This window comes from Stenella coeruleoalba, assembly GCF_951394435.1.
Source record: "Stenella coeruleoalba genome assembly, chromosome: 5".
NCBI classification, from domain to species: Eukaryota; Metazoa; Chordata; class Mammalia; order Artiodactyla; family Delphinidae; genus Stenella; species Stenella coeruleoalba.
This window is the reverse complement of record NC_137150.1, coordinates 74,322,937-74,350,924: the sequence shown is the minus strand read 5'-3', so window position 1 is coordinate 74,350,924 and position 27,988 is coordinate 74,322,937. Positions and strand designations below refer to the sequence as shown.

General features: G+C 47.6%; 1 protein-coding gene across 7 annotated transcripts in view; it reads right to left on the bottom strand.

The window, feature by feature from the left end:
• SLC12A8 (solute carrier family 12 member 8) overlaps window positions 1–27,988 on the bottom strand; it is a 132,218-nt gene that overhangs the window by 54,268 nt on the left and 49,962 nt on the right. For all 7 annotated transcript variants that reach the window (XM_079922151.1, XM_079922147.1, XM_079922145.1 and 4 more), the window contains one exon: window positions 171–284. In XM_079922151.1, the coding sequence (XP_079778277.1) occupies window positions 171–284 (114 nt within the window). The remainder of the gene's footprint in view (window positions 1–170; window positions 285–27,988) is intronic.

The following is a 27,988-nucleotide window of genomic DNA, read 5'->3' as shown; positions in this document are numbered from 1 at the left end:
AAAAAAATAAAATAAAATAACAGATTTTTAGTTAAAGCTAAAGTCATTGATAAAGTCAGATATATATATCCTAAGAGCATGTGCAGGTCAATTATGATACTGAGTTTTGGGAACCAAGCATTTACTTATACCCCTAATGTGAGAGTGAAAAAGAATGCCAACGCCAATACCTGTAGCTGCTGGGAAGAACACCCCAAAGACGGTGAAAAAGGACTCGCCGGGGCTGTAATCAGGCAGAGTGTTGTTCTGCAGCAGTTCTGGTGAATATCCAATAAAACCATGCTCTGAAATAAAACAAAGGAAAGCCAAATGAGCCAAGTGACAAGATGTATAGCACAGGCTTCCCTAGATTACAGTCCTCGCTTATGTAACTTTAAATAGCAAAAGTAGGTGTGATTGGGGGTGGGGAGCAGGGAGGGAAAACAGAAGATGACAGAACCATCTTCCTTCCCACTTCTGGGGCTTGATTTTTATGTACTGTATCTACGGATATAGGTAAATAAAATGACATGAAGAAGAACAGTAGTTACCTCTAGGAAGGGTAGCATTTGTATTGTTTTGCTTAGAGTACAGCTGAAATCTTTCCATGAGTATGTATTGACGTGTCTGCTTCTGATTTAAAACATTAAGTTACCTCCCTGCTCAAAAACCTTCCCACGGATCCCCATTAGCTACAGAATAAAGACCAAGCTCCTTAAGATGAGTGTGAAAGCCCTCCACAGCCTGGCAACGGCCCACCATTTCCTATTCGTCCTTGGCCTTTTCCTCTCCCCAACAGTGACGCAGATGACTCTGCCCAAGAACGCCACTAATACCCAGCCCTGTGACCCCTGCTTCCAGACCCTTCCCCCATATCTCTGAGCATCAGTATGGTACTCACTCTCCAAGCCCAACTCAAGCTCTGCTTCCTTTGGGCTTTACACGAGCTCCCTGATCAGAATCCTTCTCCTAAGTGCCCTCCACGACTAACCACATTAGGTCTTTCCCCAACCAGACTCCTTGGGGCTAGAGATCCGGTCTTAAAACACCTCTGTCCCCCAGGGTCACCACTGTGCCTTCCACACAGCACGCAGGGTGCCAATATGGGTCACACCAAAGGAATCTTACTCTTGGATCTTTTGATGCCGTGCGTTCAGTCTGACTGGTTCACAGACTACTTTAGAGCAGGAACATCTCAGATATGATTTTTTCAAAGCATGTTAAACACTTTTTACATTGCCTTAAATGAAAGTCTTCAAGAGGTTTCAGTCCTACAGACACTTTGCTTTTTCGTCAAAGGAGGTCACCTTGAACAGCACCTGTGGATATGTTAGTGGGCTGTGGAATTTTAAGATACAAGTCAAGTGTCCTTGGGCTCAGGGACACCCAGCATATCCAGCCTCTGCCTTTGGAGAATGAGTTGGTTTGTTCCCGTGAACTCCAGTCCAAGAGAACCGGGTCCTGCTCCTTTTCCCTCCAACCCCACAGCTACGTAGGATGAGTTCTCAGCCGTCAGTCATGCCGTAGCTGACCCCCAGGGCTGCGGTGACCGTCTCCTGCCAGCCTGTCCTCCACCGCCCTTGGGGCTTAACTTCACCCTGACCTTCCATCCACAAAAGAGCGCCGTCTCGCTGATGAGTCCAATGATAGTGCCAGCACTTCTCACAGCTTCCAAGATTCATATCTTCATAGGAAAAGTATTTTTCAAAAAAAAAAAAAAATAGTAAAATGAAAGCTAAGTGAAGTACAAGGGACCCTGGGGAGTCCAGTCAGGACTTAAAATCATTGTTGACTGCTCTCTTTCTCCTGAACTTTAAATCCCAAGGACTGTGCAACATTTCCGAACGGTTTGGCATCTTCACAGCCGGTCCTCCCCTCATTAACAAAACAGCAATAATAGCTAAGTTAACTTTAGTCTATCCGCTGGCTGACCCTGCTGACTAGACTTTCTGAGGAGAAAACCAGCCCAGCCTGCCTTGGAAGGGAGCTCGGCCAGGCTGGATGAGGCACAGGCCTGAGCACATTCGAGCGCAGGGCTGCGTGCTGGGCAGGCCGGCCGTGCAGGGCACAAACACTTCATCAGGCTCCGTTGATCTCCGCCGTCCCGAGGCCACCCTGACATGGGTGGGTATTTGGTCACCAGGCCTGAAGGGCTTGGCCCCGGTCAGCCTGAAGGGTCAGAGGGATTGCAGGCGCCATAGATGAGTCACTGGAATGCCTTCTCTCTCCCTCCATACCACCACCAAGATCCACAGAGTGAGGGAATGAGTCACTGGGCTCACTCGGGGATGGGGGTGGGGTCCATTCTCTGCAGGGCCACCGCAAGGGCAGCCCTCACACGTTCGCAAGCACACGCTCACACTGACAACTGCTGCTGGCCCCAGCCCTCTCCCCTCAAGTCCAGTTCTGAGCTGTTCTCAAGGAAATAACCTTAACTTTGAAAAGAACTTTATGGACAAAGATGTTTGTCAATGAGTTATTTATAATAGTGTAAATGGGGCGGGGGGGTGTCTAAATGTCTAACTCTGAAAGTCTGAGGTATTTAAATGCTTAAAAAGACTTTTTAGGGACTTCCCTCGTGGCACAGTGGTTAAGAATCTGCCTCCCAAGGCAGGAGACGCGGGTTCGATCCCTGGTCAGGGAAATAGATCCCACATGCGTGCTGCAGCTAAGAGTTCACATGCCGCAACTAAGGAGCCTGCCTGCTGCAACTAAGACCCAGCGCAACCAAGATAAATAAAATAAATGTAAAACATTTAAAGAAAGACATTTTAGTGCCAAAGAAAACCGTCCATGTTATATATGATATATGTTCAGTAAGAAAACTGGATACCATCTATAGGATGAATACAAAAAAAAGTTTTAACGTATATATGTAGGAAAAGGAAGCATACCAAAATACTAATTGTGGCTGTTCGTATAATGCAACTTTGGACTTCTTTTTCTTTCTTTTTTTATGTTCACAAATTTTCCACCTGTCTTTAATGAGCATAATCAAATTATCAAAAATTAAAGGCTTTTAGAAAAGCAAACAAAACATCCCACAACTGAAAGCCTACTTTCTCCAGATAGCTCTTCTATAAACAAATTCATTTCTTTTTTTTTTCTTTCCATTTATCCTCTCCCTGCTTTTCAAAATGATTTAAGTGGCTTATGAGAAAAACATAAAGGCAAGTAAAATTAGGGGCAAAAAAGAAAGAAAAAGAAATTGAGCAAAAGAGAGAGAGGGAACACCTACAGCCCACAGCCTGAGGTCTCTGAATAGGTTCTGAGGTAAGATCCTGCAGTGATTTTCTTCAAACTGGAATTCAAGGCCTAGAGAGATCGTTTTACTTTCTGACCTTTCTGACCAAGCCCACTCCAGCAGGGGAGGACCCTAGGGCCCACCCTTCACATGTGCCACATTCCAGTGGATGAGAAGGAGCCCTAGGCTCACGTAGTGGACCTACCTCATTTCCTCCGCCCCTACCTTCCCGGGCCCTTATGACCTCCACCCCCCTGACACCCCGCCTCACGTCAGGCTCCCCAGTCCTGATCCAGCCCCGCCAGAGGCTTGGCCCACTGGCCTTCGCCCTGACTCCCGGGGCTCCAGTCTCTCGCCCAGACCCTTAACCAGTGGTCCAGCTGGATCTCAAGCTTCTGCAGAGCGGGTGTCCAGGTCAGACACTGATGTCTCTGGCTGGCTTGTACTTGAGGCATGGGGTGAGGTCAGCTGGCCATGCCCAGCGTTGCAGGGCAGAGCAGACCCACCTGCCGTGGCCTCTCACAGTGGGTCTTGCTGTCTGATTTCCTGAACAAAGGTCCCTAATTCTTCTAGTCACGGCCCTGTTTGAGAAGCTGATGAATGCCCATTTTGCATATCATTTGGGGGTTCCCTGAAGCCTCTGTGGGGGGAATGGACCCTGAGGTTCAGGACCTCTACTCCAGGGGCTGCCTCTGTACCTGAAACTTCTGACACGCCCTGCAGGCACCGACGCTGTCCCAAGCCCTGAGCAACACCACGCCCTGCCTCGGGGTGAACAGAGGTCAACGTTTCCTGCTGCAGTCGGTGCCGAGCAACGAGGAGTCTCTGTGTGCATGGGGACAGCGCAGGTCCCCCAGGGACATCCCGGGCAATTCTGAACATAATCGCCAGTGGCCGTTTATTGAGCACCTCATACTTGCCGGTCACTGGGCGCCAATTAATTTACATCATCCTCGATCCTCACAACCACCCTGCAAGATCAAAGGTGAGAAAACCAAGCTCACGAAGGTGAAGAATCTTGTCCAAGGTCACACAGCAGACCTGCCTGTATCACAGCCCTTGCCTCTCCCCCAGAAGGCCGGTCTCCAGGTCCCTAGCACTACCCTCCCTCACAGAGACACGCATACAGCCCAGGTTTCCTTCAACCCCGCAAAACGCCACCAGAGATCATGGCATCTCCCCTTCTCCGCCTGTGGGGGGCCAACAGGGTGTCTCCCTATGGAATGCCACACTGAGGGGGTGTGTGCACAGCTGGGAAGAAGCAGAGCCCACCCTCGACCCCAGGTCTGTCTGAGGTCAATTTTCCATAGACCATACCGTCTCCCTGGAATTCATCCTGAGTTGTTTCCGCAGAGATTTCTAGAGCGTGTGTCTGCCTCTGTGGGTCTTTCAGCAACTCTGCTGGTAACATGAGGGGCTGGGGTGCTCTCAGCTGATGTCTCCCCACTCTGAGAGGCCTGGGACGCCCAGTGTCTGCAGCTGCTGCACGTGACTGTATCGGGGTTTGACCTGAACATCTGTTTCTGTACCCACAGAAAAAAATACTTTGGTCCCATGTGAGCTATGAGCTTTTAGGAAGAACAAAGACAGAACAGAGTGAGGAAAGAGAAAACGAATCACAACAAAAACCAGGCAAGAACAGGCCGAGGGAAGATACTTGAAGGCATGACCTTCCTCCTCAGCGTTCGCGTAACACGGCTTCCTGGGATGCCACCAGGGCGCCTGTGGTTCTGCAGGGTCCAGGGGTTCTGTGCCCAAGGGATCCCATGGGATCCCACCTACCACGCCTGGGCCAAAGGGGCCAGCCTGGGTCACAAGTTGCTACAGAGCGCAGCTCCCTCGGGGCCGGGCCCAGCGCCCTCTGGTAAGGTGGCTTCTGGGAAGCTCCGTGTGGCCCCTGTGGCTTCCCACCCGTGCCGCCCTGCCTCTGGGGTCTGCTGAAATTAGAAGAGGCAGCAGGAAGTCATCGGCCCCCACGTGTGGGTGTCAGATTATGGCCGCTGACTAATTTAGAAAGTGAGACTGCTAAAAATGACGCTGGCACCGAGGGCCCTGCCGCCCCTCCGTGAGCTGCGGGTCCGGCGAGGCGGGGGCTTCTGGCCCGGCTTTCTTCTCGGCTCGGGTCCCCCCACCCCTCGCCCAGCGAGACAGCCCTTTCCTGGGAACGACAATGAGAGAGGCTGGTCCAACCAGGAATAGAAAGAGAGAGGAAGGCAGGGAGGGGCACGCCGCCCAGACCCCGGGAGATCACAGGAAGAGCAGCCCTGCAAGGAAAAGGAAAGGAGAGGCCGAGGTTCTGGGAAGGGACACACACACCAAAACAACGCCTGGGGGTGGGGAGGGCAAGAGAAGGCCAGTGAGCCGGCCGGAGGAGGATCCCCAGAGGAGCAGGAAGTACAGTAGGGCGTGCAGCAAGGGAAACGCGAATTGGGCGCCTTGTGCGAGGGCCAAGCCTCTCCCTGGATACAAGGCCCCTCCGGAGGGTCTCCTGCGCAGTGGAGCCCGCCTGGGACCCGGATGGTATGCCCAGCACCTGGCACTGCCTGGGCTGCTCCAGGACTCTGCCTCACAGGGACGGAGACCCGCAGTTTGGGGGAGGGACAACACATCTGAAATGGCCTGACATAGAGAGGTCAGTGACAAGGAAAGAAAGGCGTGTCCGGGCCCCATCCTGTCACCAAGGCCCTCACAGAGCTCCTGCCCACGCCGTCCCCATGCTTACTCAGACACGGCCCAACCCCAGACGGTCCGAAGTGGACACAGATGGGCAGTTAGGCCCGGCAAACCCCGGCGGCCTGGGCTGGTCCGTGGACCTTTCCTCCCCTGGGCTTTGGTGTCAGGTCTGGGAGCTGCAATGGGTGAGTGAGGCAGCCTCAGTCATAAGACGGATGAGCCCAAACCTGAGCTTAAAGAGCATAGATTTAGGAGAAGCCCAGGCTATTCTCCTCCTCCTTGGGGTGGAGCACGAGGCCCTGAGGATCTCTGGGAGGAAGGGGAGAACGGTGACAGGACCAAGACTCACGACACCTGGGTTCACGCCCTGGTTCTTCCACAGACTCGCTGCAAATTCTGACTCTGTCCATCTGGGATGGGCCCGAGATGCTGCAATCTCAACGGGCACCCAGGTGACGTAGATCACGCTCCCAGTAGCAGGTATCAAGTTGTTTTTCAGAACCCTTCTACTTCTGAAAGCTGCCAGCCAGAAGCCCATTCTCAAGACTCAGGGAACATTGTCCAAATACACCGTTGATTTCCAGCGGCAGATGGAAAATCCCAAACTAGCTTCCAAAGCTTGTCAGTGCTGCCCCCTACCTCCCTGCTACCCCTTCCCTTTCTCTGTGGCTGTGGATACAATGTGTGCTCCAGACTGTGAGACAAGGTCCCTGCCACATTTTTCATCTGTTAACGAAACAAAGCAATTATGAATTACAAGTCCTGCCACTAGGCCTTACATTATTACAGCCAGGCGCACCCTCCGTCAGTGCGGATACGGAAAGCTTCCTGGTCTAATTCATCGGTCCGTTTTAACAACGGAGGGAACTGATAGAAGCCAGCTACTCAAAAGGCTTGAGAACTGAAAGTGGGAAAGTAACCCCAGCTTAGAGTCCCATTTGGAGTCCGCAAAGCACCAAGTCCCCATTTGCTGGATTCTCCCATTGAACTGGGTCGTAACCATCCTGGTCCACTACAGGCGCTCCACAGAAATATTCTGAAATTGAACTGGATCAGGCTGTACTGACTTGGACTGTCAATGGAAAGGGATGGAAGGGTCAATAATGATAGGTTCAGAAGAGGCCCCCAAGGCCCCCGCCCCCAGCTCGGATTTCCTTCCCCACAGGACTTCTGGGCAGTGAGCTGGGAGCCTTCCCCAGACCACAACCCCCTCTCTGGCTTCAGCCCTAGTGAGTTTGGTCCTCCAAAGAGAGGGTGGAGAGAGGATGTGAGCAGGGTTTCCAGCTCCCAGGCCCCCACCCAGAGAGAAAATACACAGAGGGAAGGCCGGGCATTCTAGCAGTGGCTAGAAGGGAAGTCTGAAGTGGGGTTGGGCCTGTCCAGAGGCCCCCGGGGAAGGCCTCCACCCTCCGGGACAACTGGCTGGTGGGAAGAGCCGGAAAAGCCCCCAGGGCTAGGTAACCCAGGGGATGAAGGGCCTGGGTTGGGGGGATGTCAGGGCAGCCCCCTTGGGAGGGGATGGCTGAAAGTTTCCAGTAAGAAGAGAAGCTCCTGCCAACCCCTACAATCTAGGACGGGCAGTCCTGGAGTTCCTTCTGAGAAAAGGATTTCTCACTTGTAAAAGGGAGGATTTCTAACAAACATCCAAGAAACTGTTCCATCCTCTGACACGGGCTCTATTTTAAATGCTTAACCAAACTTTTTTTGATAATGGCCTTGGGGTCAGCAAGTTGAGATGAGACGAGATTTTTCACCTGGGGAGGCCGACCGAGCTAAGGACTGCCAAATGCCCCAGAACATTAAGGAACTCGCAGCTCACCTGGACCCAAGAAACAAAGAGGTATCTCACGATAATAACCGGGATTGCCGCACACGCTGAGCAAGGCTTTGTGCGAGGCACCGTTCCAAGCGCATTATATATATTTGCTCACAACCACCCCACGAAGTAGTGCATTTTTAGGTAAGGAAGCTGAAGCACAGAGAGGAGACTGGATTCAACCCTTGGCTGCCGCTGCCGCCGGGGTCGGTGCTCACCCAAGGCTGCAGGGAGTCTGGGAGGGGAGCCAGGAGCCCAGCTGGTCAGGCTGAGGCCAGACGGAAGGGACTGCAGAGCCCCCAGCCCCCCGCCCACGGAGCCCCCAGTGGGCTGCCCGACACTGCTCTCAGCTCAAAGGAGCCCTGAGAAAGGAAAAAATCTGGCCTTCTTATCTCCTGGGGGAAAGGAATGCACTCTCCCGCCAGGATAAGTGGCTGTTTTGACAGGAAGTCTCCACCCAGGCTGTGGGTTCCTCCCAGCCACCATTTACTCCTTCTGGCCGTCCCTGCCTCTGGCATCCCAACTCCCATCCTACTTAAACCCCCCACACACCCTTACACCCCCCAAATCTAACCCAACTGGGGGTCCCCCCAAGTCGGCTGCCCACCCCACAGCTCCAGCCTCCATGGGGGCCCAGAGTTCCGACCTGGGAGTCACGCCTCGGCCCCACTGTTGCCTGGACACCGTCTCCAGGCAGGCCGCTGAGAAGGGGGTGGGAGGACAAGGGGCCCCCTGTAGGGGGCAGTCAGCATCGACCTGGTTATGCAAGCAGGGCCACCCTCCTGTCCAGCACCACGCTGGAAGTATTCAGACTCCACATGCCCCAGCGTTCTCCCCGACCCCAAGCCCTACCCAAGAGAGAAATGCAGCAGACCCTCTCTTAGAACCCACGGCAGAAGATTCAGTATCACGGGACTATAGAATGATAATGCCACCGGGGTCTTTGGTCTCAAGTCCATTTTACACCTGGGAAGGCTGAGGTCCGAAAAAGGAGAAGCCCATGCCGCACAGTCAGCAGCTGGTCAGGCAAGACCAGAACCCAGTGTGGCCAAGCTCCCTCCAACGTGTGCCCTGCAACGGCACTCAGGTCTCTGTTGTCACTGCCTGCTAACCTGCCAGGTCAGGGTAGGAACCGTACTGTCTTGTTTCTTGGTGTGTCTCCATTGCCTAGACCCAGGAGGTAAGCAAAAAATTTAATACTTTCTTAATAAATAATGGAAACCACCCAAGTGTCCATCAACAGATGAGTGGATAAACAGCATGTGGTCTATCCATACACAGAGTACTCTTCAGCCATTGAAAGGAACGAAGTATTGACACTTGCTACGACACAGATGAATCTAGGAAACATGCTAAGTGCAAAAAAACAGAAAAGGACAAATACTGTGTGATCCATTCATATGAAATATCTGAACTAGGCATATTCCCAGAGACAGAAAACAGAACAGAGGTTATCTGGGGCTAAGGGGAGGAATGGGGAGTTATTGGTCCATAGACAGTTTTTGTTTGGGGCGATGAAAATGCTTTAGAAGCAGACAGTTATGATGGTTGTACAAGATGGTGAATGGAGTTAATGCCACTTAATTGCACACTTTAAGATGTTTTTTTTTTAATGTTATACATATTTTATCATTAAAAAAAAACAAACACAAGCCGTTTCTTTCCATAGTCCTCCCTGCAGGGACCACCTCCAGCATCCTTGTTTCTGGCCTGGGCTCCTCTCTGCTTTGCAGATGTGGAATAGAGGATAAAGGGAGCTTCCTGGCCAAGGCCGATCAGAGAGGGAGGAGCAAAGCCACAGGTACAGACTAGTCCTAGTCTCAGACTCCGATGCTCCCGCCAAAGCAAGCTGCCTCCTCAGAAGACGGACGCTTCAGCTCCTGGCCGTCGCAAGGTGAGTGGGCAGCCCCAGCGAGCCATCTGACCACACACGACTCCTCCCTGATGGAACTGGGCAGAAAGCACCATGTTCTCAGGAGTTCAGGTGGAAATCACAACCCCCTCTGTTGACTTCTAGAACCGACAGGCTTTTATTCAGGGGTCACAGGGGTCACAGGTTGGGGTTGTGGGCCTTTAAGGCAGAGCTGTCCAGAAGCACAGACTGTGGTTTCTCAGTATCAACCATGCCCAGATCCCATGGAAAACCTCAGCAAAGTCAAGGGTGCGGTCGTCCCAGTCTTGTTTTTGACACGGTCCTGCTTTCAATGCTTTCCTGGTCACTGGGACCCCAGGCCTGGGCGCGGTGTTTAACACCGGTCCTGCTTAATAAGAGCTGGCCTGGAATGAGTGTGCCTTTACTCTGGGCTACCCTGGGCTGCCCTCGGCAAGTGCAAAGAGAAAGCAGGCCGGGCCGCTCCTCTAGGGAACTTGGACGACGGGGCCCTACCTGGTCTTGGGCCATCAGCTCAGCATCAGCAACGCCTGAGAGCTTGTCAGACCTGCAGAACCTCAGCTCTCCCCTCCCCCAGCCCCCACCCGTGGAACTGAAACCTTCATCATTACAAGATCCCCAGATCTTGAAGTTTGAGAAGCACTGCCTTGTAGTATAACCCAGGGGCCTCCAGAGACCTATTCTTCCAGGATAAACAATGATAATGATAATAATGATTTATTAAGCACCCACTTCGTGCCAGCTATGACTCTAGGCCTCTTACATGTACTATTTTATGCTCTGACAACCCAGTAAAGTAGGCATTATTACCTGCTTTTCAGAACTGGGGAGAGCGGTCAGAAAGTTGACCAAGTCCATGCAATGAGTTACAGCTGAGCTGGAATTTGAACACAGGGGTCTGAGTCCAAAGCCACGGCTCTGACAACTGTGGTATGATGCAATCTTTCAAACTGGGCCAACAGTTACAGCCACTTGTCAACTCTCTATGGAGCCCAGAAATTCACTGGCAAATGCAATCCCCAGGAAGGTATTCTAGGGGCTGCCCCACTGCCTGGTGCCAGCCTGGGCTCTGGGTTCCCGTGCGCCTGGGTTGGGCAGCCCGTGGCAGAGGGCTCTCTATTTCTTCAGGACACGTCCCTGACGATGAATTTGCGTGGCCTGGCCCCCAGTAAGCATTAAGTCTGGAACTGGAGGGACAAATAAATTAGATGGTGCGCAGGCTTGGGGCCCCTTCTGCCGCCAGCTCGGAAACCTCCCGCACTGACCTCGTCTGGGCCCTGGAATTTATGACTCGGGGCTTCATCTCCTGCCGGCCCCCAGGAGGCAGCACTCTCCTGCCAAAGGCACCCGTGGCAAGCTCCGCTCTCCCCTCCAGCCAGCATCCACAGGCTCCTCGGGTCACGGAACCCGGCCCAGCTCCACGAAGCCCAGCCCAGCCCAGCTCAGCCCAGCCCAGCCCAGCCGGGCCTGAGATTGTCTATCTGATTCTCTGTGCCTGTACATGGCCACCTCACCCCCCACCCGAATGTGTGACGTGAGGGCACGTCTCCCTGCCTTTGTGTCCCTCACAGACCCACTGAAATGCATCTCAACCCAACAGGTGCTCCCCAAATGCCTGAGCCAGAAAGCGCCATGATTTGCCCTTCCACAGCCGTGCGGAGGGCATCCCGCTCACCGCCCACAGCCAGAGGACCCCTTCCTGCAGGGAGGGGAGCACGAGGCCCAGCAGGGCAGAGCTGGGGGCACAGACAGGATATGCCAGCCCATCCCTCATTGTGTCGCCCTCCACCTCCTTGGAACCCCCGGCTGCTCAGGGCTGAGGCAGGCAGCCCAGCAAGGCGAGGGCCCTCCCAAGCCAGTGATTTCATGCTTCAGGCATCCATCCCCAGAACACCAGCCGGGGAGCCTGGCAGGCCAAGCCCCCTGCTGCTCACGGAGCTGGAGCAGACACAGGGAGAGAGCCGGGCAGTGTTAGCTCTGGTTTCCTTCTGTAGCTGTGACCAGGTCCCCACGGCCTCCTTGGCCTAACGGTTCCTTTCTCTGCTTTCCACAGCCAAAGCCAGCAAATGAAACTAATACGATGGAGAGGGTGGCAGGGCCTTGGAGCCGGGGGCCTGGGATTCTGGTCAGTCACTCTCTTCAACAGAGACAAACTCAGAACAAGAGGAAGGCCTGAGGGTGCCTGCCCCTGCCCTCCTCCAGCCAGACAGGAGTGAGGACCACTGCCCCCAGAAAACCTCCTACTGAGGGCTGAACCCCAAAAGCCGGAAAGTCACAGTACCTAGAGTATTATGTTCTCCCTCTACCAGAGAAATGGTAAATGTTCAACTCACCTAATTTTAAAAATAAGAATCACCAACCTAAAGTGGTATTCCAAAAAAAAAAAAAGTTATTCCATAGGTAGAACACATAGAAGAGCGTGCTTTGCTTTTTACTTAGGTCAGTCAGTGAGCGGACGGGAGGGGGAGTGGATGGCGAGGAGGGGTGACCAGATGGACATAGAGAGGAAAAAGAGGAAAAAGATTGGGGAGGAAAAAGAGACAAACCTAAAGGAAGAAAGAATGAGGCTGGAAAAACAGAGAAGAAAAACCAGGTATGTTTTGAGGAATGCTGGAGATCACAATTTTGTTGGTTCGGTTTGAAAAGTTCCGAAATCCTGACCCAGACCTGAGCCTTTGTTTACAATTCTTCACTCTTCTAATCCTTAAAAATTCCTCTGTTCAAATCCTTAATCTTTCCCCTTTCAGGGTCAAAGATTCCTTTGAGAATCTGGCAGTAGTTCTGGACCCTCTCCTAGAAAAATATATTTATTCACATAAAATTTTTCCTGCAATTTCAGGGGTTCATGGATCCTGTTAAAAACTAGTTATTCTAGAAGCTCCACTCTGATTGAGAAACTTGTAAAGAGAAAAGCAAAAACACCCCCCACTGCCAGATTAAACTAAGATAAGGGAGGATGTGTTGAATTTTATTCAAGCCATCATATCAGGCTTTTAACTATACCATTTGCTTCACTGACAGAATTGTGGGGCCTAAACACCCTTCTTTAGTTACTACCCCAATGGTGGTACTAGAAGCAAGGTTACTTACTTGAAGGAGTCAGCTGTGTGTAGGGACAGTTATGATGCAGTAAAAGGTCTGCCTTTGACCCAGGTAACAATGTCTGTGCTTACCCTGAAATGAACCCTTTGCAGATCAATGGAATTATTAAGTCACACATATGCGGTAGTTCCCTAATCTGAATGTGCATAAGCATTACCAATGTACTGGTTTAAAATGTAGATGACTAGGCCAAAATTTGAGAGTCTGATTCAGACTTTTTAAATGAGTTTCTAGGTGATTTTGATGCAGGCAGTCCCCAGACCAGACTCTGAGATATACTGTTCTTGTAGAAAATTGCAAGCTTCTGGCCCAGCAGATCTTCAGATTCCCTACTCATTGTGGTGTCTCCTCGTACACCAGAGGCAGGGCTAGGCATGTATGGAAGGGTGCTCTGTGACTAGGTTTGGACCACTGCATCAGAAAGGCTACCTTTGTGGGGTAAAAAAGGTAAATGAACAGTGTAGGGCATAAAAGGTATAGAGCCAGGTGAAACCCTCCAAGGGCCTTTAAGGCTGTGCTTCCTAGATCTGTCAGCACAAAAACAATCACCGGGAGTACTTCTGCATTTCAGATTCCCAGGCCTCGGGCCATTAGGGAATATATACATGATACTACTAATGAGCTTCCCCATTGGTTCTGACACAGGGAGCTTGTTTGTTTATGGTATATGGTATTATGAAATACTTGAGGGTGTTTCAATCAAGATATGAGACCATTATTGTAAAAATGCTTTGAAGGGGCTTCCCTGGTGGCGCAGTGGTTGAGAGTCCGCCTGCCGAAGCAGGGGACATGGGTTCGTGCCACGGGCCCACATGCCGCAGAGCGGCTGGGCCTGTGAGCCATGGCCGCTGAGCCTGCGCGTCCAGAGCCTGTGCTCCGCAACGGGAGAGGCCACAGCAGTGAGAGGCCCGCGTACCGCAAAAAAAAAAAAAAGCTTTGAAAAAAATTTAAAATGCTCTTAAAATTCTCCAGCGAAAACCAGTGAACACTACCAGGGGTTCCTTTTTCTTTTCTCCTCCTCCTTGTTCATTGTAGAAACTAACTGGAGAAGGGGGGCCACGCTGGAATGGCCAGAATGGGTTCCAGATGACGAGGATTTGGTCCTCTTGGCCTGACTGCTTCTCCCTTTACCCTGGAGTCTTGTACAAATATTAACATTTTCTGGCTGTGCAGTGACGTGAAAATGGTTAGGAGGCACCAGGTCAGGTGTAAAAAAAACTCATGGAAGGAGAGGGACTGCTTGGTCCAGAAGTGACTGCTGATGTATTTTCTGATTCTCTACAAGGTGGAACGTCCACACAAACAGGAAGCCACGACGTGCCCAAGCTCACCCACACTGGGCTTGCCATCTGCTCGGCGGCGGTGGGGCCACAGGAGGACTGCTGAAAAGGCAGCCCATTTCAGACCACTCGGCAGAGTGGCCCTAACAGGGGCTTCTGGGCACAGATCGCAGCTCCTCAAACAGAGAGGACGTCCACAATAACAAGACTGCCCTACCTTGGTCTAGAATCCCTCAGTTTAGTGTAATTTTTTTTTTACATTTTGATTTCTTGAAACTTGGCTGTCTTGCATTCAACATGTAGATGTAAGGTAACATTTTTTTCCACCTGAAAATTTGGTGTATAGTAAAACTGATGGTATCTTAGAATTGAGGAAATAGGGTTTATCACCTCATTTAATCTTGAAACAATCTGTGAGGGAGGTATCATTATTCTCTACATTAAGTCCCCGACATACGAACCTTCAAGTTGCGAACTTTCATAGATACGAACACGCGCTCGAATGTCCAATCACGTGAGGTTTGTTCACGTGTCTGGTATACGTTGTCACGTGCGTGCATCCTCTACAAGTGGTTGTGCTCTTGTGTACTTTACTGTACAGTACTGTATAGAGTACGGTAGTACGGTATCTTTATTTCAAGCTAGATCTGCAAGAGGACGAGTTCATTGAACTCCTTGCTATGCAACACAAGGAGCTTACTAATGAAAACCTGATGGAATTGGAGGCCCAGAGAAAGGACGAAGAGAGACAAGAGGAAGAAGAAGTAACTGAAGGACCGAAGAGATTCATGATGCAGGAAATGACAAGGGGATTTTCTTTATTTGAGGAGGCACTGTTAGTTTTGAGGCACAGGACCTGAACGAAGAATGGTACACAAAGGTTGCAGCAGCTGTTCAGAATGCAATCCAGTGCTACCGTGTCATCTATGATGAGAAAAAAAGAGCTACTACCCAGACATCACTGGATTGTTTTTTCAAGAGGGTAGATAGAACTGAATCCAGCAAGGAACAAGAACCTCTGCCATCAATGTCAGGCGTGAGTGAAATTCCAGCTTGCCCTCGGTCCCCTATTGCTGACGATCCTTCAGCTCTACCACCCCCCACCTCTTCTCCCTCCTCCAGTCAGTAACTCTTCTTGCCTGTTCACTCGATGCCAGCCCCTGGATGCCAGCTGTTGTGCTGTACTACTGTACTTTTCAAGGTACTGTACTGTAAGATTAAAAATGATTTCTTTATGTTTGCTTTTTATGTATTATTTGTGTGAAAAGTATTATAAACCTATTACAGTACAGTACTATCTAGCCGATTGTGTTAGTTAGGTACCTAGGCTAACTTTGTTGGACTTAGGAACAAATTGGACTTACAAACACACTTTTGGAACGGAACTCATTTGCATGTAGGGGACTTACTGTATCTTCCAGACAAGGAAACTGGAGCACAGACAGTTGATTTGCCCAAGGTCACAGAGTGAGGAAGCGATGGGGCCGGGACTGGAGGCCAGTGCCCCACACCTCCCCACAGCCCCTCCCCGGCACCCCGTGTGTTGTGTGAGCACATCTGTCCACACAGTAGGAGCCGGGGTCGTGGAGTAACTGCGGAGGGGGAAGTGCTCTGAAAAGTGACTTCCACCAGAGTCACTGCAGCATGAGAAAGCAAAAAAGTGATCTTCATCTTGCTTCAAATACAGACTTGAGAAAAAAAAAATATATATATATATAGGGCTTGTCTGGTGCAATTATTAGCCTATTTTAGGCCCTAACTCCACCTCCTCTCTGACTGCAGGAACTTAAGGGTGTGCCGTGCGTAACTACTCATATAACGACCACGTTTGGCAGATTTAAGTTTAAAATGGTGCTCATTTGGACAGTAATTACAGATTTACTGTTCCAATTTATTATTTTATTTACTTTTGAATGTTTCTAATGATTTCTTGCAATTGGGATATAAGTTGTTGTACCTTAAGAAATCTCACATTTTGGCTTCTGCCAGTTTAAGAGGAGCAGGAAGTAGTTTAGCAAAAGAAATCATTGTCAGAATAATAAAACTGAAGAGTTATTCTCTATGATGTTCAGTAAGTGTTCATTTTCTGGAAAGCAGCTGGGGGCAGAAAGAGAAACCCCACCCCTGCCCCCAATATACAAACTCAAAGAAAAAACCCCACAATTGACATGTACTATGATTTATAATCCTTAAAAACACCCATCCCATTTTACAGATGAGAGAACTCAGAGAGAGTCTGTGAGTTGCCTACGGTCACACAGCTGGTAAGGAGCCTGCGTTCTGGTGGCACTAATCTTAAAGCACACATTGTCATCAGCAGTGATCTTCCCTAGTCATCGCCATGTTGCATGAGGACAGGGATCACATGCATTTTATTCTCCACTAGATCCTGGAGCCCAGCTCCTGGTACCCCGCGGGCTTTGGGAACTGCTGGTTGGGTGGTTGGGTGGATGGAAGGAGGATAAAAAGGGAGGCAGGAAGAGGTATGTGCCCGGTGGGCCAGCCCCTTCAGCAGGTGCTATTCTTACCCCCATCCCCACTTCTTTGCCGACTGTGCTCCTACAACGCCTAGCCCACTTCTGATCAGCATTTTCCAGGACTGCGTTCCCCTGCCTTACTGGCACCTGCTCTCTCTAATTCCTTTCCCAGTCAGTCATTCAACAAAGCGTAACTGAGAGCCAGCCACACGCCAGGTACTCTCTAAGACACTGGGCGAAAGGCAGTAAGATGCGCTTCCCATCCTGGAGGCTACCACAGCTTAAAACAATGATCTCGGTATTTCCCAGCAGCTCTGGGCACCCTCAGAATCCAAAGTAGAGAGGGTTTCCTGAAGCTGCCTACCACACCCTCTCACCTTCCACCAGCACTTCTGCTGTTTCCGAAGTTTTGTCTTGTTATTTTCAGAGACATCAAAGGACGGCCCACAAGGAGACTCTCCTCTCTACCTCTTAGCACATTCTTGTACTTTTCTACTTGGGGCATGTTTCGCGTGCTGGGAGGCACAAGAGAAACACGGGGAGTTAGGCAGGCGGCATCATACAAAGTTCTGCCCTCAGTTATGAGATGGATACGACTGGAAACACCAGCCTCAGGAGCTAGAAGAAGCCTCCTTTTCTCACAGGTGAGGAAACAAAGGTAAACGCCCTCCTACCCCATCCCTGGTGGTGTTGGCTGCTCTCGACTAGTGTCCTTTCATGACACCTACTCTGCACACCAACAGATGAGGGGTTAGATCTGGAAGGAACCACAGCCCACTGACTTCTAATAAATGATGAATCTAAAATGAAGTTTTATTATGAGGCGACTGAGACCCACAGATGGTAGGGTCCTGGCCCAGAGTGGTTGAGACAGTGGTTGAGAGGCCCTGGCTTCATCTCCCCCAATGCAAAACACTGTAACTATAGTAGTCCTTTCACTTTCCTATTTAGCAACGCCTCAAAAGGCATGTTAAATGTCATGCCCTAAGTGTACCACTTGTTCCCTTACTCAGGCATTAGCGTGGCTAGGGGCAGTGTGAGCTTGATGGTTACAAAGGACATGGACCCTGAGGTCAGCCGCCAGGGTGCAGATCCTGGCTCCACGGCTTACTAGCTGTGTGACAGGCAAGATAACCTCTCTGAACCTCAGTTTTCCATCTTTATAGTAGGGACAATAATAGCACATGGACGCCACAGATATTGTCAGAATAAAGTGAGGTGTAAAATGCTCAATACAGTGCCTGGCACGTAGAGGGCGCTCCGTAAACATGACCTTCCTTGGTCACTATGCCATCTTCAGATCTTATATTCAAGAAATCTGTATCAATGTGAATTGACCCACAACTTTTTTCTCTTCTTAATAAATTATTTCACTTTACTTTTTTCTCTACGTACAAGCAGAAATATTCTTAGTGTTTCAAAAAGTATTAACCATATCTGGGCCATTTAATAAAGAATGTCTGAACAAGGGCATGGCAAGATTTCTAATGCACCAACTGATGCAGACGTAAAAATCTGATGGCCTATTAGAAATAAGTGTGAAAGAGTCATGTACCACAATATTCATTGCAGCTCTATTTACAATAGCCAGGACATGGAAGCAACCTAAGTGTCCATCATCAGATGAATGGATAAAGAAGATGTGGCACATATATACAATGGAATATTACTCAGCCATAAAAAGAAACGAAATTGAGTTATTTGTAGGAGGTGGATGGACCCAGAGTCTGTCATACAGAGTGAAGTAAGTCAGAAAAACAAATACCGTGTGCTAACACATATATATGGAATCTAAAAACAAAAAAAACAAAAAAAATGGTTCTGAAGAACCTAGGGGCAGGACAGGAACAAAGACACAGACGTAGAGAATGGACCTGAGGACACGGGGAGGGGGAAGGGGAAGCTGGGACGAAGTGAGAGAGTAGCATTGACATATATACACTACCAAATGTAAAATAGATAGCTAGTGGCAAGCAGCCGCATAGCACAGGGAGATCGGCTTGGTGCTTTGTGACCACCTAGAGGGGTGGGATAGGGAGGGTGGGAGGGAGGGAGACGCAAGAGGGAGGAGATATGGGGATATGTGTATATGTATACCTGATTCACTTTGTTATAAAGCAGAAACTAACACACCATTGTAAAGCAATTATACTCCAATAAAGATGTTAAAAAAAGAAAGAAGTGTGAAAGTACTGAGAGCTGAACCACTTTTCTTAATCATTAGGCTTACTTGTGCAAGAAAAAAAAAGCAAAAAACCTTCATAACCCAATATTTTCAATTTTTCAGGAAAGGGACACAAATTCTTGGAGAAATGGGAAATTCTCCCCTTCACATCTCTAGACCCTGCATTCAGGGTGAAAGGGACTGTTGTTTGGGCCACAGACTTGTGAGGCAGATGCTATTTTCACATGCAAATGATGGCCACATAGAGTGATAATCTAGGCCTGGGGGCAAGCAGAGACCTCAGCCCAGGGTGTCTAGTCATGCTCTCATGGTGCATGTGGGTGAGCTAATTAGGGAGCCCGCTGTCCAATGGGAGAGCGTACGTGTGAGAAAGACTAAAAATACAAAGCGTACGAGAAGCCATGCAAATGAGTTTAGCTCAGAGTGAGCAGGTTTTCGTCACTGGATCCTGGCTGGGGCTGGCCAAGGCTTACAGGAAGAAGTGAAATGTTTGGGTTCGTGTGCCAGGCATTGTGCTGGGTGCTTTGTATAGAGTATTTCAGGTGGCCGGATGAGCAGTGCCTGTGGCCCTGTGTGGGTTTACGTGTGTGTCCATTCACACAGCTGGTGGTGCGGGGCTCAGACAAATATTTACAGCAGGATCTCTGTTTATTATTTTGGATCATAAACTAACAAGAGAAAAATCAATCAAGGGTCTCACTGGTTAAAAGAAATCTCGTTTGATTGCATTTAAGGAGTGTGTGCATGTTCCTCAGGGTGGTGGTAGCCTGAGCACAGGGTGGGGGGTGGGGTGGGGAGGGAGGAGATGGAAAAAATAAAGAGGTATTTAGGAACAAGTCAAGAGAATGAGATCATGAAATTGTTTCCCAAATTACATCTGGTCCTCATCTCTACCCCACCTCTACTCCGTCTGTCCAGGCTGTGTTTTCTCTTGTCTGAATGACTGCAGACTTCACTGACTGGCTCCCTCTGCCTTTAGTCCCTCTCTGTTTGCACCCACTCTAACCCCAGGCAGGATTCCCGAAGAGAGAATCTGATCTGCAACTTCCCCACTTAAAAGAAAAACCTATTGACCTTTCCCAGCTTTTATGTTTTCTGCATCTTTAAAACTCATGTGGAGTTTTAAGTTACCTCTGGTTTTTTTGTTTATTTGTTTGCTTTTCTAACTATAAAGACTAAGAAAATCCTCAAGATAAGTCATGAAGCCTATGTTTATATTACATTCCATCTGGGACTTCTGAATGTTGCTACATTAATTTTAACTTTAAAAATACTATACATTGTGTGAGCTCAATTATGTAAAAAAAAAGAAAAAAAGACTATAAAGAAATAGACTTTATACTTCATATCTTAAAATGAAATGTGTTATTCTCAATAAAAATAAATTAGAATTATAATTTAGAGTACACCAGCTGTTCTGGACTGAATGTTTGTATCCCTACCCCACCGCTAAATTCATATCCCTAACCCCTAATGTGGCTATATTTGGAGATGGGGCCTCCATCTCCAAAGGTGAAGGTTAAGGGAGGTCATAAGAGTGGGGCCCTGATCATATGGGATTAGTGTCCTAATCAGAAAAGACACCAGAGAGCTAGTGTGCACACGCTCTCACTCTTTCCCTACCCAACCCACACATGTGCAAGTGCACGCACGCACACACAAACACACACACACTCACATACACTGAGGAAAGGCCACGTGAGGACACAGAGATAAGGTGACCATCTGCAAGCCAGGGAGATGTCCCTCATCAGGAGCTGAATCAGCTGGAATCTTGATCTTGGACTCTTAGCCTTTAGAACTGTCAGAAAATTAATTACTGTTGTTTAAGAAACAGTTTTCAGGTTGGCTAGCTCCACCTAGCCCATGGGATAAACCCGGTCTCTCTGTACTGGACAATCCAGGAAACCCTTGATGCCTCCATGCTTACGTCTTTCAAGGATATGGGCCATGAGAACTGATTTCCACACCAAGATCTCCTTGTACCCTATGTCTCTGACTTCCTGGACACAATCTCTGAAACAGAATTGGGAGCCTGAGCCAAAGATGACCACACAGAGGCTGATTCTGAGGGAGTCCACTGTCCAAGAGATTTCCCATGAGACCTGGCCCAACCAGGGTCCTCAGCCAGAATGGAGGGAGAGACCCTCAGAGGAGGCAGCAGAGGACAGTACCTGTCAACTACAGCTGTAATCCCAACAGAGACAAGCTAATGTTCCATTTGTCACCGAGGCCTGTGGCACAAGCTAATCTTGGAAGCACTGGGATGCACAAGGGCTACACCACTGCTGCTGAGAGTTTCCTGAGCTTCCCTCTGCCTTCTCACATTCAACCACCATCACCCCAGGACACGACTGTTCCTTGAACCTGAAAGAGGCTTATTTCCTCTGGCCCTCTCTCTCCCACCCTGCCCCAGCATCCTAAGCTCCAGCACACCTAACTTCTTGAACTCTCTGAAATTTTTCAGGCACTTCGCACTTCTGTGTCTTCACTTATGCTGTTCCCTCTCCTTGGGATCACCCTCCCCAATTTACCACTAGGCGAACCCCTGCACAGCCTCCAAGGTCTACTGAAATGTCGCCTTCTCCTTCAAGACCTCTACAACACCCAGAGAAAACTGTGCTTCTACTATCCTCCAACAGCGATGCATATATTTTCCTTTATAACATATAACCAACATATGGTGATTATTTGGCTAGGGGAGAGACTGTGCCGTATTCTTGTGTGTACCTTAAACTTCTAGCATTGGGTCTGCACACAGTGACACTCAGGAAAAGTTTTTGGTTAATTGATTAGTGTCGGACAGAGAGAGAAATAAAGGTGGAGTGGGGACAATGAGAGACAGAGATAAAGAGACAAAGGGCAAAGGAAGAACAAGGTGGCAATGAAGGAATCACAGAAAGAATGTTAACAAGACAAAACTTTAAAATGCACGGTGACAGATAGCCCATAGGCACATGAAAATATGCTCATCATCGCTAATTACTAGCGAAATGCAATTCAAAACTACGATGAGGTACCATCGCACACCAGTCAGAATGGCCATCATCAAAAAGTCTACAAATAACAAATGCTGGAGAGGGTGTGGAGAAAAGAAAACCCTCCTACACTGTTGGTGGGAATGTAAATTGGTGCAGCCACTATGGAGAACAGTATGGAGGGTCCTCAGAAAACTAAAAATAGGACTCCCATATGATCCAGCGATACCACTCCTGGGCATATATCCAGAGAAAACAATAATTTGAAAAGATACATACACCCCAATATTCATAGCAGCACTATTTACAATAGCCAAGACATGGAAGCAACCTAAATGTCCATCAACAGATGACTGGATAAAGAAGGTGTGGTGTGTGTATATATATATATGTATATATATGTGTGTGTGTATATATATATGTGTGTGTGTGTGTATATATATATATGTGTGTGTGTATATATATATATATATATATATACACACATACACACACACACTAGAATACTACTCAGCCATAAAAAAGAATGAAATAATGCCATTTGCAACAACATGGATGGACTTAGGGATTATTATACTAAGTGAAGTAAGTCAGAAAGAAAAAGACAAATACTACATATCACTTATGTGGAATCTAAAATACGACACAGATGAACTTATCTATGAAACAGAAACAGACTCACAGACATAGAGAACAGACTTGTGGTTACCATGGGGGAGGGAGGGTAGAAGAGGGAAGGATTGGGAGTTTGGGATTAGCTGATGCAAACTATTATATATCGAATGGATAAACAACAAGGTCCTACTGTACAGCACAAGGAACTACATCCAACATCCTGTGATAAACCGTAATGGAAAAGAATATCAAAAAGAATATATACATATATGTATAACTGAATCACTTTGCTATTCAGTAGAAATTAACACAACACTGTAAATCAACTATACTTCAACAAAATTTTTAAAAAAATAAAATGGACAGTGAAAAATCTTTTCAGGAATAAGTGCATTTTCCCATTTCAACCTAAGGTTTCATTTCTAAGTAAATTGTTTCTTTGCTTATTTTCAGTCCTAGTGAGCCCTGATGCCCATTATAGGATCCCCTTTAGACAACTCAAGCTTTTTCTTAGATACTATTCCCACATATTTCAAGCATGGAGTCACTGTCTTCCCTAGAGCAAAACCTAAAACTTGTTTCTCTATAGCCTGCAAGCTCTCAAAAGTAGAGGAGGAAAGCTCTCACAGTCACTTGGGAGGGTTTTCACGATGCTAAGTCACAGTTTCTGACTGCTATGATGAAGTAGCAACCCATAAGGTCACACGTACTGGAGATAACAAGTATATTCAAATATTTATTGTAACATCAGGTTACAAATCATATTGCAGCAATCCACCAAGAGAAAATACCTTCTTCATATCTCTTCTACAATATCGCCCAAGCGACTTCAAAAAAAAAAACACCTCTGTTTAAAAAGCACCGTTCAGTTTGTCCCCACAGTGAGCCACAGCCACCCCCCGCCTCTGCAGGAGACCCTCCAACACTAGCAGGGATGAAAAATGCAGAGAATGAACAGAGAGAGTGAAAGAGAGAACCAAAAAGGAAGGAAGAAAGAGAGAAGAGAGAAAACCAGGTGCCGGAGACAGCAGACATGGGACTGAAGAGGAACCACAAAGACTCCCCTTGCAAATCAGCAAGCAGATTGCAGGGCTGCGGGTCAAATGCTAAATCTCAGTGCGTTCCTGCTCGTCTGCAGTGAATGTCAAGAGCTCACCACACAGGCCAGCTGGGATTCAAGATGTTGTGGGACTTTTATGCCTGTGGACTTGAGAAGCTACAAACGACCCTCTTCACCCATGATGAGAAGGGGGACCAACCCCTTCCCCTAAGAGTCCTCACCACCTTTCCCATCCCTACCCATGAAAATAAACTGAATTACAGCTAAAAAAAAAAAGTTTCATTCATGTTTTCACAAGTGGTCCCCCGAATCATAGATATAATACACAGTGATTACAGTCCTGAGTACAGGACTTTGAAGTTTGCCAGAGCAAGAGAGACAATGATCTTTCTCAAAAAGATATACTAATATTCTTTTATACCTGAAAAATATACCAATTTTTAGAGGGGGAAAAAAGTAAATAAAATTCTCTAATTAAAAAAATTTTTAAATATAGTCAATTTGTCATTTAAAAATATTAGCACCAGACCTCTGGGGTAGGATGGCAGACTGAATACATGTACTTAATTTTGTTCTCTCCCCAAATCCCACTTACAGACAGTAAAGGTTTTTTGTTTCTTGTTTTTTTTTTAAAGGATGTAAATCCGTAAGAATAGAGAAAACAGCAACAAAGTTTTGGAAGCTAAAAAGTAGATGGTGCAGTGGAACTAGGATCAGACGTGAGAAAATGGAATCTCAAGTCTGCAGAGGGGAAAGCAAGAACCAACCTGATTGACCCCACACAATTCTCAAAGGTCTCAGCATGGGCAGTACCAGGTGTCTGGACATGGGAGTGAGAGTTGGTGGGTTGAAACAAGGAAGACCAAGGTGGGAACTCTGAGAAGTCACTCATGCTACGAGGCACCTGGTGCTCCCCAACCTGCAGAAGTCTGGAGGTTTATTCTCTGGAAAGGTTATGCCAAGGGCTTTGACAGGGGGTGCCAGGGCCAGCTGAGGGAAATTGAGTCTATATTTACAGAATACTGGAAGCAGAGACCCCCCCCCCAGTCCCCCCAACTCAGCTCCCACAACAAGGGCAGCCAGAAACATCCTTCAGCCAGATTGGAAGGCTCCTCTCTAGAGAAAGTAAAACAATTCCAGAAGCACATAAATGTATGAACCTAGGAGAGGGTCCCCAACAACTAGTCTATCCAAACTATCTCATGTAGCTCAAAATTGACAGGACTCAACTGTGTGCTCAGTACTTCCAATCAGCTTTTTACCCCCCAACTTTTATCATGAACAGAAAGCCAAGAACTACCAGATATATGATAAATTCCTCTATTAGAGAGGCTAAAACCCAAACAAAGAGGAAAAGGGAGCTTAGGGGAAGCAGAAACTATGCAGAGATTTTTTTTAAATTTTTAATATATCAATAAATCTTTTGAGAGCTAAGAGAAAATATTGTATCCATGAAACAACAAAAACAAAAAGATGTTATTAAAACAATAAAAAGTAACATTCAGAAAACTAAAAAAAGTCTTGATTAGTAAAAACATGGTAGCAAAATGAGGAAGCTGATAGAAAGAATGGCAGATCAAGCTGAGGGAAACTCTCAGAAAGTGAAGATAAAAATAGGTGAGAAAAAAAATCAGAGAATCCAAATAGCAGAAGTACCAGAAAGAGAGAACAGAAAATACAGGGAAAAAAATCATCATTGAAATTATTCAAGAAGATTTCCTAGAACTGAAAGATGTAAGTTATCAGAAAGGACCCCCCAAGTCCCCAGCATAACATAAATAGAATCTCATAATAACATATCATTTTGAAATTTCAGAAAACTGGGGGCAAGAAGAACTTCCTCCTAATTCACAGTTACATAAAAAGGATTATGAATCAGAATGACTTTAGACTACTCAGCAGCAACACTAGAAGCATGGAGATAAGCAATCAGAAATCTAAGAGAAAATAATTTCCAACCTAGAATTTCATACCCAGCCAAACTATCAGTCAAGTATAAGCAGAGGAAAAAGAATTTTCAGACACAGAAAATCTCAAACAATTGATCTCCCATATGCTCATTCACAAGAAGTTACTAGAAGATGACCGCTATCAAAATGAGAGAGCAGACTCATAGGATGGCACTGTATTCAGAAACAGGAGTTCCAACAGAGAAGAGAGATAAAGGAGGATGAATGGAGATCCTGGGATGACAGCTATGCACAGGAGTAGAGGGTGACCACCCAGACTGGAGCAATGTGACTAAGGACATGTTGAAAGCCGTCATCACCAAGAACCCCACAGCCGCTGCACCTAGTTTCTAACCTGAGGTCAGAACACTGGGGTGAACTTATCTCAGAGTCTTAGCTGTGCTTGGCTCATCTTGACCATGAACTTGGCCATGAAGTTGCTGCTCTCCCCTCCTCAGACTGCTGCTTCACCCTCCAGAAGTGCTCTATTTTGACCTACTCCTGAGGGCTAGAGGAAGGCAGTGATCAGTTTAGACATTTAAATAGAGCTGCTCAGTCCTCTAAAGCATCCCTGACACATATTACAACCGTGAGAAAAGCAGGCACCTAAAGTCAGATAGTGATTACTTCTGGTGGGGAAGGAGAGAGATGCACTTGGGGAGGAAGGAACAGGGAGCTCCTATGGCACCAGCAATCTTCTGATTCTTAACCTGGGACTAGGTGACATTTTCCTAGTCTTTAACCAGGACATATGTCTTTACATACTCTTCTATATGCAAGATACATTTTACAATAAAGTAATTTAAGAGATTAATTCTAATGAAAATGTTGGAAGCAGGAATGTTTTCCCTCCTGTTTAGGGGTAACCCCCCGCCTTGTTCTTTCTCTGTAAAGTCCTGCACTTCATTTCACAGTGAAAAACATAATTGTTTACCTTTATGAAGTAATATGTCCATCTGTGAGATCTGGGTATACTTTCTGTAAAGACTTTGAGAATCTCCTTTGCATTTTCACAATTTCAGGCATAAATTATATCACCTCTTAAAACTGATGTGAAGACCAGATTAAATTAAGGACCAGAAGTTCCCCATCTCTGGCTTAAGGCCCAGGTCTAGGGTCATTAGACTTTCAAGAAACGTGCAATGTACTGATTAAGAGTTTGGGCTCTGGGAGTTCCCTGGTGGCCTAGTGGTTAGGATTCGGCGCTTTCACTACAGAGGCCCGGGTTCAATCCCTGGTCAGGGAACCATCCCGCGTGCCACACAGCGTGGCCAAAATACAAAGAGAAATAAATAAATAAACAAACAAACATTAAAAAAAAAGAGTTTGGGCTCTGGAACTAGACTATCTGGAGTGATTATCAACTCTACCAATGGTGTAACCTTAAGGCAAGATACCAATCGCAACCTCAGTTTCCCCATTTGTAAAACAGAAATAATCATACTACCTACCTCTCGTTGCAAGAAGTAAATGAATTAACACATGTGAAGTACATGAAACAATGCCTGACATATATTAAGTGCTCAATAAAGACTAGTTGCTATTATTATTACTATCATATAGATAAGCAACTGTCTTACTATGTGTGGCAACCATCTTTCTACAAAAGAAGTTATTTCCATCCAAAGGTCCACAAGTGCCGGGCCTTGCTGTGGTCAGTCCCTCTCCCCGTGGCCTCTTGGTGTTCCACAACTATCACTGTCTTTTAATCCGCCTCTGCTTGCAGATGCAAAGTTTGGATGAAGCAGGTGGTGTTTGTAACAACTTGTCTAAGCCTTCTCACACTCAGGACTGAGACGTGGTAAAAGTGGCAGACTTAACTTGCAGGTGGGCTGTCCAAACAGCACCACTGCCTCCTTCACCAACTGGCATCATGAAGGGCCTCCTCTCAGCAGAGCCAACACACAGGTGTGAGAGATGACTCCCTGTAAACACACAGGACTCAGGGCCACAGTGGGGTCTGGGGCAAACAGCACTGGACTGGGAGTTGGGAGAACTGGGTTCCAACTGCAGCTCTGTGTGACTCAGGCAAGGCCAGGTAACCTCTCTGTGCCCGTTTTCTCACCCACAGAATCAGGCACCCCATGCAACATTCCCGAGTTCTGGAATCCTCAGTGCATGCTGGTTTACCCTTAAATATGAAACCATTATTTCAGGGCGGAAGGGAGGTCAGTCACAGGGCAGTGAGTCTTCTGAAAACACAACCCATCGTCCAAAACTGACTTTGGAGCTGGTGCTGACCTGCACAGGCTTCCATCCCCATGTCTAGGCAGGGCCTGTAACAATGTTATCACTTTTTAAAACATATGCCTAAACTAGTTCCTACTGCAGACAACTGGCAGGTGCCCAGTTAATAGATTATTCCACCAGACAGTTGAATGCATTGGCCATTGGTCAAAAATGAGGTCACTGCAATCCTATGTGCTATAATTGGAAAAGCCTGATGAGAAACAATTGTCTATTTTGTAACAAATAGGAACCCATATTCTGGTCTCCCTAAATTTGCCTTGCTTGGTGTGTGGTTCGGGAGCAAAGGAAGATCGTGTTCAAGGTCAAGTTGGCTCTGCTCTTTGACTCATCTGTTGTGCACCTGACTGTCCATGTGTGTTTCACATCAGCAAATCCCCAACCAGATTCCAGATGACCTGCTGGAATTTCTGGCCAACATCGCCAGATCCCTGGTCTTGCTGTCAAACCTGCACAGTTGGAAAAAACGGGTCAGGAGACTCCTGTCCCAGC